This window comes from Corvus moneduloides, chromosome 1, assembly GCF_009650955.1.
Source record: "Corvus moneduloides isolate bCorMon1 chromosome 1, bCorMon1.pri, whole genome shotgun sequence".
Taxonomy (NCBI): domain Eukaryota; kingdom Metazoa; phylum Chordata; class Aves; order Passeriformes; family Corvidae; genus Corvus; species Corvus moneduloides.
Genome location: NC_045476.1, coordinates 23,353,113 through 23,365,764, shown reverse-complemented (window position 1 = coordinate 23,365,764; position 12,652 = coordinate 23,353,113). Strand labels below are relative to the sequence as shown.

The window sequence follows — 12,652 nt, the reverse complement described above, 5'->3', positions numbered from 1 at the left end:
CTTCCAGCATCTCAATGGATTAGCTCTCTAATACCAAGTGTGATGGGAATTAGTTGCAGGCATCCATAAAGTGAGTCGCCTTTCCAGAATTAATTTAAGCAAAAATAGTTACCTCTGACAACAAATTTAAGTTGACTTCTAAGATCGCAGTAATTTCTTAGTAGCCCAGAAAGGCAACCGAAATAAGAAACAATCTTTATTATAATGTTACTATAGAGCAAAGAAGAATTCACAGCTCTCACTCACCATCTGCAAACAAACTGGAAAGCTTTTGGTCCGTTTAAAAAACATATAAACTTTCTTATTATTTAATTATATATAGTTAGACACATATAATATTTAAATAATACAAATATATAAATATATATATACACACACACACACATGCATAAATAAAGCTTATCCCTGAAAATTTCGGACAGAAAAACACTGATCTAACCACCAGAAGGAGTGTATGAGTAAGGAGACATCTTAAAACATTCAGCACAGCACATGTCAGGGCAGTAAATTCCATAATTGTATTCCCTTCCCAAGATTGATTTAAGCATATGCCTACTCATAAAATATAAATATATACATTCAATTAAAATATAATTAATTCTATAATAGACTTCCTTGAAGATTCTCAAACAGGACTTGAACTAAAATACTAGCTAGTTAGGACTTCACAGATAAGTACCTTGATACATTTTTCTTCAGAAGATAATTAGCATGTTAATAATCTTTAGCCTCTAAAATATATTTTAAAAGTATCAACCTTTTCCACTATGATGAGGTCTCCAACTTGTATGTCTGAACTCTTAACTTGCACTTTACCTTAAAAAAAAAAAAAAAAGAAATGTAATCAACTTAAGCAGACATCAATAAAGAATAACAAGAATATAAATCCCAGAATGCAAGTGTTATTTATAGATGTTACTGTTTAGTGAAAATATTATAATTTATACAAAACAGATCTCTGCTGAACACATTGATAAATACATTTCATCTGTTTGAATAAATAACTCAGTGGTTAAAAAAATTCCAGCTTTGTAACCAGTTAGCTATTGCAGAAGTATTAGAGGAAAAAATACATATGGGAGATGCTCAAGCCTGATCTATGGTATCAGCAATAGAGCTGTAAAATTGGAAAAAGGAATCTTTCACATCTACTAGACAGCACTTCTGTGTCTGACAAGAATTGTTAAGTTTATAGTCATGAAGCATTCTCTCACACATGAGTTGTTGTTCACAGCCCAGTTACTAACAGGTAACTTTGCTTGACCACTAAAGCTCCTGATGTAATTGGCACCGTCTGATATTGTTGGCAATTATAGAAGAAAAAAGGGTAAATCTCTCTGAAGTCAAAGAAATGCCTAAAGATTTAATTCTAGAAAAGTAAAATATCAAAAGCTGAAATAGAAGTTTTTCATTCTCTAAAGCTGCCCATTCAGTAACTGCTGTGAACAACTCACTCAAAAATATATACAGGAGATTTTCCAATTTAATTTCCATACATTCTGTAGGGTATTAATATTTGTAAGACTGTTAAGTTTTAACATTCTTATTTGATGGACTGAAAAACTGAGACAGAGAGGTTAAGCTACTGCCCAAAATATGTTATTGCTGATCTCATTAGAATTCAGGAGTTCTAGTCCCAGGTTCCTGTTACAACTCCAAAAAAAGGTTAAAAACAACCAAAACCCAAAAAACCCTGAGGATCTAAACACACACACATATTTAAATAGCCTGCTGAGCTGAAACACACCCCCTGTAAGTATGATCTTTCCTCAACAGAAATACTATCATGATTCCAAGCAGCAGGTATCTGGTCAGCTGGTATAAGTTGTAAAGTATATCAAAATATGGTAAGGTGGTGGAGTTCTAAATGACAGGTGGAATGAATTAGAACAGAAGACACACAAAATCACAGAATGAGAAGCAAACTGAGTTTGAAGTTTAATCAAAAATATTATGTAGCAGATTTGTCAATGCACAGTCACATCTCAGTTATTCTAAGCATAGGGTAGGATGCAAATCCATGAGACCTTCTCATTACAGCCCTCAATAAAGAGAGATCAAAATTTGTTATACTTATATACATTTAATAAAAGGCAGTAAGACTCACATTATGAGTAATTATTTTGAGTACTTGTTCTTTAAAATTTCATGCAAAAGCAGCAGTTGCTTTATGTCTAATTCAGTCAAAAATAGATATATTCCTGTGATATACAGCTAATATTTAATACATTTTCCATTAAAACAGCACTTCTAAAATGTGCAATGTCAGGAAAATCACGATTTTTGTTTGGCCTGCCTGCGAAGTTACTTCTGAGAGCCAGACTTTGTTACTGACAATGACCTTTTACACTAGTTCTATTTTTCAGTTGCCAGAAGCATTTTCTGTCCTCTGCTCTCAAATATAAGACAAATTCTATCTTCAATAGATAAATTTGTGAGGGTAGAGGAAGTAGCAGAAGACTACAGAAGCTATAAAAAGCTGTAGCAAGAACATCAGCAGTTCTCTACAAGAATTTTGAGACACCTATGGGAATTAAATTAGTGTCAATGTATCAAAAGATTTTATTTTTTTAAAATTTCAAGTAACTAATACTGAAACTCGACCACTAAAAGAACAGTCTGACACAAACCCAACATATTTCACCTGCTTACCCGCACAAGCCTGTGAATTCTCCTTAAAAATTCCGAAGTTTTGACTAGAAGTGAATAGTATATACCAGAAGAAAACATTGTAATGTTACTTTGTTTCTAACAAAAGAAATGGCTTTACCAAAAGGATAGCATTTCTTATGTTGTTTTCCATTCTTCTGCTAACAATTTTCATCAATTTATCAGTCAATCACCTGATTATAGCAATAACAGCCACAAAAAATTCTAGTATGAGCTATGACAAGTATCAGATCAACACCACCTGTACAGTCACGTATAAGCAAAACTACTCAGAGGTACTAACCAAATGCAACTACTGGCAATTTTATCAGCTTAGATTAGAAAATCAACCAGATTTTCCACAGTCAGGCCCTAACTGCACCTACAGTAAAGACCAAAAGACACTAAGCCTGAGAGGCCAAGAGAAGGTAGAATGTTCACGTACAACATGATATAGAGCAGACATAAAGACTTCTGGTGCCACGTACACCAAGAGGAACGCACACTGCACCTTTGTTTGTACTTAATCTAGGAACTCCAGGAATTTCACTTAATGAATTGAAAAGTTTCCTTATCAGACTGTTTTCTAGGTGGCTTAGTATGACAGAACAGAATGCTCTCTTTATTAGACACTAAAATGTTTTGTTAGATCATCCTGTACATCTTCACAAGTAAGGAAAAGGCCTTACATACATACAGGACAATTCTACAATGAATTTGAATGGCAGGATATATTACATTAAAAACTAAATGGTAAAATGTGGCTGTAATTAAAAAAGTGGCTTAAAATTCTGAAAAGTCAACACATAACACTTTCTTTTAGGCTAGCAAAAATGAGACTCATTAGATACCATTTCAGAGAACATTAAAATAATGCAATACTACATCTTAGTGAAGATGCATTTAGAAAAAAAGAGACACTGAATGTTATTCACTGCATAAATTATTTTTGCAAACTATTTTTTCTCTAAAAACATCTCCGTAGCAAGACACACTTCACCATCTGTGTAATTACCAATAAAACGTCCAAAGCTGTCAGAAGTGGTTGCGCATCCAGACTTTATAGTCCACCAAGGCGCAAGGCTTTTGCCTACAGCAACGTATAAAATTACGCAGAACTGGAACACTGAAATGTGTCTGTAGTAAGTCATTATAGTCCCGAGATAAAGCCAGTTTAAATGAACTGCAATGATTTGAAAAACTAATAAATATCTCATACGTGCTAACAAGTACTTCACACAAAAAAATGAGATGAAGTAAACAAAATGTGGGTATAAACTATGCTTCTTTTTATTAAAAAGTGACTCTACCACCTGACTGCCACTCATGAAACAACAGACACTCCTGAAAACAGCATTTTCAAATTCTAAGTTGATATTACATCTTAACCATGGTACCTTGAATGCTGTCCAAAGTACTGCTTGTGGAGTTAGTAATAGTGCTTGTCTCTAACCCATAAACACAAAACTCTTGACTGATGGCAGTATAGACTATATGAAAGTTTCCCCTGATATCTATTAGCCTGAACTGTCGGCATAATTAGAGTACACATAACATAATGGGGAGTTGGAGGAGAAGAGAGCAGGCAGGCAGTGGGGAAAAACTTAAAGCTACAGCGAGTCCAAGGTGAGGATGCTGATCTTTCAGAGCAAGTGCTGTCCATAGGTTGTTCTTTCAAACTCCATCTTACATAGTGAAGAGAGGTTAGTCTTTAACCACCAATTGTAGAACTCTACAAAAATCTTCCTAGCTTCCCTCCTATGCGTCCTGTCTCCTCTTGGGTAAAATTCTTTCTTATCCAATCTCCTCAATGCTGCAAAAAGAAGCAATAGCAGTCCCCTTGATTTTTCCTCTCTTCTGGGCTCTATTTTAAATTCTTTCTTGCATTAAAATTTCAAGTTCTGTTTCTGTTTTTAGTACTGCTTCCCTAATAAGATAAAACTTATTATACAATTTTTATAAAACTTTTTTATAAAAAATAAGATAAAAATTATTATACAATTTTTTAAAAACTCATCTGTTCCAAATGGTCTGAATACCAGGAATAAAGTCATGAGTAGGTCTGAAATGCTGCAAGCAATAAAGACCTAATGTTGTACCTCTAGATTCAGATATAGTGTGGTCTCTTAACACACTGGTTTTTCAAACCAGAAGGACAACCTGTTCTTGAAGAGCTGAAATTCTAACAACAACAACAAAAAATTGAAATCACTGTAGGTCTCCGGAAGAAACATACTTGCTTTCATACTTTTTCGTCTTGTATAGCAATTACTGGTTATTGATGTTTTCTTAATTTCACAGTTTTACATGTATGTTTTCAACTTTGTTACATTCCTTAATAGCCTTTAAGGATACAGCCAAGACCTAAGTCTTTCACATTTGAAGCCTGGATGGAATTATTTCATTAAACTTACCTCTCCTGAAATTCAGTTTTTCTTTTGCTTAGCAGGTTGCAAAGTGAGAGTTCTGCAACATGTTAAACATTATAAGATAAAGTGACAGATGCAGGCCTCTTCTGCCACTTGTACTTGTGACTATTATAGTGACTTATTTTCTTCTTGATCTTTTTTTCTCGGAAACTTCAGTAACACTGCACAGATAAACCTAACTAGGAAAGGTTCAGAACTGCCAACTTCAAGAATGGAAAGGGAGAAAAAAATTGTTAAAATTGCTTTACAATTTTATTATCCAATTGGCTTTTCACAGGCTAATGAAATAGATGATAGCCTGTTTATAAACTGAAGGTGATTCCTCTGCAGAATAGCAGTCTTTTATAGGCACTTAATTGGTCATACCTAAGTGCATAAGACAAGAAACTCTGTCAAATGTATAATGGTCCCTTAGGTAAGAAAACCAGAAGTCCTCCCAAACCTGCATGCCCAGGTCTAATTTTTTTTCCACTGCAGTTTTCTACTCTACAAAAGGATATGCAGGTGAACTGGTCTGAAATAGAAAAATGCAATTAAATTTACAGAACCTTCAACAGTCAGATAATTTCAATTCCTCCTTCCAATTTAAACTTGAATGCTGACTGAAAACTGTCTATTAAGGATCTGTAGACTTTCACATGCAGCAAAGCAGATTTTGCAGCAAACATCTCAATAAGATTAAGACAGCAGAATGCCTCATACGCTGAACAACTTAATATATTTCATACCATAATCAAGGAAACAAGGTAAAAGAATCTCATGACATGAGACAGGTAGCCTTAACTGACTTGCTTACTGAGAAAATTCAATGCATTTACTGATTTGCATGTTTCATCACCTGCCATGAAGGGTTGAAAAAATAGAAACAATCCCAACTTCACATTCAGCAGGTTTGCCAACTCAAACAGTGCAAAGTTACATGCTACAAATTCAACAAGGGGTGTCTGAGCTTTTCCATGTTACATGACAAATAGGGAACTGTGTATCACTGGATATCTCATGAATCAAAAGTAGCCTATGGATGTTAATCTGGCCAATAGCTGTCCAACTACAAATAAGCAACACTTAAAAGAGATATCCCATTCTCCCTTGATTTCCTGCTCTGAACAGATCATTATTATGAAAAACAACTGATTACAATGAATACATATTCACGATTTTCAATTACTAGAATGAAATTCTAAGTCTTACAAGAGTTCCTAGTGTGAATACCCTTATCTTCAAAAGCTGGTGGTTCTTACACTAGCAAAATACAAGTCATAAGACAGCATTCACATGTTTTACACGTTTAGGATTTCCCAAGACTATGGAAAACTCCAACAGAAAGTTAACCCTGTTAGGTAGTCACAGACTTCCCAATTTTAATCTACTGCAACACTGCATAAAAAAAAATTTAGTTTAAAAATCAGCCTACCCACACTATCTTTATGGAAGTAATTAATCATAATTTAGATCCCACTAACTTCTATTGCTACAAATATGTTTATTTTCCTTTAGTAAACACATAATTTGGAAAAAAACTAACTACAAATGATTTTCATTACATTTTCATTTTTATACACCAAAACTGAAAACTGAACCTTGTTAATTTTAAGTTTTCCTACTGTCCAAATGGAGCATGGGCAACCTGCTTAACATCTCTATGTCAGTTTCTCTACCTTTGAGATGGAAAAAAATAAATATTTCAAATAAAAGACTGTATAACTAGCACAAGTCATAAAACCACTAGGGAAAAAAAAGATGCTATAGCAGTATAAAGTGTAGTTCCACTCTGAAAAGTGACTCTTAAGAGTGGCATCATTTTCCAGGCTTTTAATTAAATCAGTATCAAGTTTGTTCATTCACAAGTAACAAAGCCTTCTTTCTCCAAACCATTAGCCTGTACTTTAGTATAGTAGGCTTAACCAAATTTTTCCACCTGAAGAATACTGTCAATATTAAAAATTAAGTAATTATATTGAAAGTTACTTTAAAAATAGTGCATGGAAGCATAGTAACTTGATTTTATTAATTTACACAGATAAATAAGATAACCTACATCCTTCTCAAACACGTAAAAATTTTGGTCTAATATTATCACAGAAGAAGTCCCATTTTTTGTATCATAATTATATCTCACAGAACACCTTTTTATGGAAGAATCCTGTATTAGGAAAAAAGGGCAATTTATCATGATTTTACTCATGATTTTATATATAGGTTTGTGGCAACATATAGTACAACAGTTTTGAGTGGTAAGCACAGTAACGTTTTCACTCATAAAACTGGTCATTACTCAAAATGATGTTAGTTCAATGATCACACATAATGTCAACATGGGATTCAGAGGCTCATTGTAAGCAGAGTTCTCGAATCTTTACTTCTGTAGAATATCAGTCTTCAAAAACACACAAAACAGAACAAAAATCAAGTATGAATTCATGATGGCACTGACACCAAAGTCCAAAAGTCAAAATAGACAAACACTCCTGTAGGTAAACGCTGATTTTTTTTTTTTCCTCTTTTTAAAAAGGGCATTTAAAAGCTTCTTTTTAATAAGTCACTGCTCTCTATGTGTCAGTTCCTGATATAGCTGCTGGGCTTTACCTATATACTACTGTATACTACTTTTAAGTCTCTATTCTCTATCTAGAAGACAGTCACCTCAACGTGACCAAATCCAATTTTCATTGACAACTTCCTTATTTCTAGGAGAAGCCACAAAATGAAGGGTTTTTCAAACACATATACCCTCACAAAATATTTCATGAGCTGGGAAAGAGGAAATTGCAATTCCAAAACTTCTACTTAAATGCTGCTTAAATGCTTATTAACTCTAAACATAAGTTTAAAAAAGAGAAGCACAAAATGCACCAAACTTTGCTCTTAAAAGAGCAAATGTCAGTCTTGACATTTACATCACAAAGGTAACTATAAACTGTACATGTGCTTCCTGAATTAAGAATTTCAGATTACTAACACTATTGCTGAGTAGGGTAGGACTGTATTATCTGTTTCAAAGGTGAGTGTTCAGTGGCCTACCATAACAGATCTAAAAAACAAATAGGCCAACTAGCAGTTTAAATTACAACTCCGAAACAAAAACCATTAAGAGTCCATTTCCTAACAGACTGTATTAACAACTGTAAAAGATCTGGATACTCTTGTGTTAAACAAATTACAGCTATGCCAATTGTCCCGTATGCCAAACTTCAAGAGCTGTACTTCTAAATGTGGATAACACTATTTCAGACTGATAAGGAAAGGAAGAACATGAGAGTATTCCCTACAGTTGCTCCCTTCAGTACGGAAACTCCAGAAAACAATGCAAACGTCCATACTGCAAGGAAGCAGCATGAATGCCTCTCAGCTGCTAGGCTATGCCATCACTAATGAGACTGGTGACTGTTTACCTTCCAATTACTTAAAAAAATGGGAACATACAGAAAATACTTGTGTTACATTACAAGCTTTTCATCCATTTTTTCTAGAGAGAATATTATCTGGAGCTACTCCAAGAGTTTAGTTTCTAAACAAGATTCCAAGATCTGATGATGTTACTCTTCCCATTGACTTTCAGTAAATACTCACCAATATATACTAAAAAGTGCACTGACAGGTGTGTTGGGAAGAAGCAAAAAGAGTTTACATTTGGCACAATGTCTGCCATATACTCTAAGTGCTTGAGGTGCAACCTCACATTCCTTAACTTCCCACTTTTAGAATTTTTATGCCAAGGAAAATCCTCAGAGGAAAAAAACCTTTTGACGGTAATAGCAAGGTCGTGTTGTAAGGTTATTCGTTAGATTTGATAACAGGTTATTCATTATTTTTTGGCACCTTTCTATGAGGCACTTTTCTGAATCTATCAGTAAAACATGCTAAGCACATAAAAGTGAAGAGCAATGCATAGTTCTCTGTTATGCCCTTGTTTAAAATTTACAATATCCTATCAAATTCGTCATTTCGCATCTGAAGTGCTCCACTTCCTTAAAAGTCTTCAAGAAAACCTGTCAAAGGTGTTGAGTGCAAAAAAAGTCATAACTGATTTCTCCTTTCATGAAAGAAAACCGGCTGTTCTGGATATTGCATGATCAAATAGATTTCAAATTACATGCAAAAATTCAAATTAATATTTTTGATACTGAAGCTGACTCACAATACACCTTCCTTTTCTTAGGCACAAATATATCCACCAAATTTGAAAGGCTCTAGTGAATTTTAATTAGTTTAATTATTTACTGCTCCCTTATTTCCTATATATACTTGATACATGGTAGACAATGTCGTTGAGTTCATCATCAATTTCAGAGGTGAACTGCACTTTGAAGTAAGGGTACTAAACAGCAGAATTCTTAAAAAATACATACAATTATAGTCATACACGTTTCTTTGACAAACAACCAAATATTTATAAAACTTCTTATAAAAAGGCCAAGTTTAACAATCATATTTCTCTAAGGGAAATCACATGCTTTATTTAGTTCAATATCAGTTTCATTCTGAGTTCTACAGCTTGAAAGTATTAGTTATTTCTTTGAACTGAAAGCCTGCAAATGTATAAATAAGAAAAAGATGAAATATTTTAAGGATTTATATGAGTGGTTTTGCTAACCTCGTACTGTCAGCTTGCTATATAGCTGTGAGTTCATTTCTTTGTCTCTCTTGTAACGTCGGAACTCATCAACAGCTTCCCGTACCACTGTGACCGTCAAAACAAATCCCTGTTAAAGATACAATTATGCAATTCAGAATTCTCAGTGCTAGAATAGAAACAGACAAGTAGGAACACTACACAGAGTAAGAACATGTGCTTAGAGTATTTACTTTTCTTTTTTTAATTTAGATTTGAGTCTTTTCTTCAATAAGTTAAAATAGGATCTTGAAAAGCAAAAACCAAATCATACTTGCACATTGTACAAATATAATTAGAGTAACTATATGTCCAAGTACACATAAATGAGATAGTATTTTGAAATGCAAAAAAGGAAAGTGCTTTGGATTACTTAAAGACAGCCTTTAGTTTCAATAAGCATACATATTTCCTTATCTTCCACAAACTTTAGGGCATTTTAAAAGTTTCCAATTCTAATGTTGAAAAACTGTGTTTTTCCTAATACACAAAAAAGATAAATGGATGGCTAGCTTAATGATTTTGCATCTTTAATGTAGTTATTTAGCAACACATCACAAATATAGACAAAGGGCATTTGTTCTGAAAAAGTGTCTAAATGCTTCAGCTGCTTCTTTCACAGGGCAGTGTCCCTGCAGCTTCTACTGGAAGCACACAGAGTGCTTCACTCAGCTGTGACGGTCCCTGGCTAGAAAGAGTCCTAAGCTAAAAAACACAGAACAATTCAGGGGTAAGCACATAAATTTCCTCTCTACCTCTCTAAACCTCCTCAGATCAGATCTTCTGGCTTAGACTTAGCACTTGAGTTTTTCTCCATCAGTGAAAGAGAAATAAAATTTTCACCAGTAAAAGGATCATTCATTATTATAAACAAGATGGATACAAAATTCAAGTGTTAACAAATCCACCAACAAATAAGATTCTGCATTATCTATCTAGCTTCAGACAACCACCAATACTTTATAAAAGAAAATTTATGCCATTAGACTTCTCTTGCAGAAGTTCGACAGTTTGCCAACCTTCCCCTCATGTCCTAGCAATATGAAAGGAGTGAAGGTGTAGAGCTTTCCTAAAAGAGTGTTGACTAAAATCCTCCTATGGATTTTAGGGCTGTTTCGCAGTTCCAGACCAAAGTTCCAAGGCTTATTCTAATATAAGTTGTGACCTTATAGTTAAGCACTACTTGTTTGTTCAGGTTTACATTGGCTACAATTATACTGCAACTACATAGAACAAAAAATGGCCTATGCAAAAAGCATTCTCTTTTTACTCCCAGGGCATAATTGAATGAACAATCAGATTTTCCCCCTTTCTGACAGCACCATTTCATATGCTTTGACAATATAGATATTTTAGCAGCATAAAAAAGGGCACTCCTGAAGCACCTTTAAATATATTTGTCATTTTCACACACCTTGTTACTAGACAGCAATCAAAACAAAGAACGCAAGGTGTTAATTGCAAGAATTTCCTCTAGCAGCCCTGTGCAGAGCAGCTGAGTACAGCTGACTATGACTATGAGGAACAATTTAAGGAAGACACTTCTCATTTTAGTCATTTGCTCAAAGGAAGTTGATATTCTTCCAAAGGAGAGCTGAAATTGTGAAGCCAGTTTAACAAAAGAAATCTGTCATCTTTCTTTAAGCAGGTAAGTATCTCTAGTGTACTTCTTACAATCAAACCTGTATGCTTTAAAACCTTTGTATGCTGGAGTAGAAACAAGAAGTCCATTCCTTACAGCAATTGACAATAAATTAGCAAAGCAGTCTTGTTTTAAGAACTTTGGGGCTTGATCTCAGTGTATCTGTGCTGTAAAAACTGTTGAAATAAACGAAAGGCAAAAAAAAACCTAACAAAACAACCCACAAAATCCACATACACCACCAAAAAACCCCAAAAGCCTTCTAACAATAGTCAACTTCTATTCATTTGGTTTTAAGTATCAGGGCAAAAAATTTTCCTTTAAAATTTTGAGACAAAATACAAGTCATAGCTACTCCTCTGATTATTACTTTAGCAGCAGTTACACACCCTTCAAAAAAACCTAAACTTATCTGTTAAGCAGCAAAAGCAGACCAAAGGATCTGACTTAAATGTTTTGTATTTTCCTCATAATACTTAGCTTTGCTCAACATTCAGTTGATGTCTTTTACCTGGAGGTTGATTATTAGTAGAAAAGCTATTAAAGTAGAAACAAGTGAGTTTGGCAAAACAAGATATTGACATATTGGTATTTTCAAGCTGTGTGTGAAAACCAGGATACATAATTCAAAATACCCTTGAATGAGACAAACATATCTATACAGAACAGATTACTGGTGTTTGCAAAATACAGTATTTTCTCCCTTCTTTGAGCAGGGTAGAAGTGGGCTGAGATGCTGGATTTTTTTCCTTACTACCCCACTAATGCATAGCGCTGCACCCAGCACATCATGGTGAACAGATCAACTTCCAGACAAGGTCTTTTTTTCTATGTCAGTGACAAAGACTTTGTAAATATCCATTTTAAATCTCTCTGTTGAACAAGCTTTCTGTCTTGAAAGTGTTTTTCTGTTGCAACAGAAGGAAAAAGTTGTCTGGAAAGAGAGGTGGGAAGAACACCCAGAACGGTGTCTCCATTTATCCATAGTTTAAAGGACACGTTACAACAATTAAAACAATGAAATCAATCCAGAATATTTACTCTATTGACTTGTTAAGAACGACCTTTACTCAAGCAGTCAGCATGTCAGTTCTTCTTGAATACCACTGAGAATAAATGCTACTGAAAAATACCAATTTTTAAAAAAAGTTCAAAACATAAGGCATTTGTTCTTCCTGTCTTTAAACCTAGTGTGGAGGGACTGGGAAGAAGATGAAAGAAAAGGTAATGATCTGGTTAAGACAAGAAAATAATTCCAGATCATGGCAATGCAGCTGGCAGACTACCAAAAGGGTCTCCTCTGAAGAGAATTCAGTTTTC

At 34.2% G+C, this 12,652-nt stretch overlaps 1 protein-coding gene across 2 annotated transcripts in view; it reads right to left on the bottom strand.

The window, feature by feature from the left end:
• The window catches only part of ATP9B (ATPase phospholipid transporting 9B (putative)), a 154,151-nt gene that overhangs the window by 112,532 nt on the left and 28,967 nt on the right, over positions 1-12,652 (bottom strand). For both annotated transcript variants that reach the window (XM_032101826.1, XM_032101834.1), the window contains exons 5-6: positions 9,673-9,781; positions 758-816 (exon numbers count right to left, since the gene is read on the bottom strand). In XM_032101826.1, coding sequence (XP_031957717.1) covers positions 758-816; positions 9,673-9,781 — 168 coding nt within the window. The remainder of the gene's footprint in view (positions 1-757; positions 817-9,672; positions 9,782-12,652) is intronic.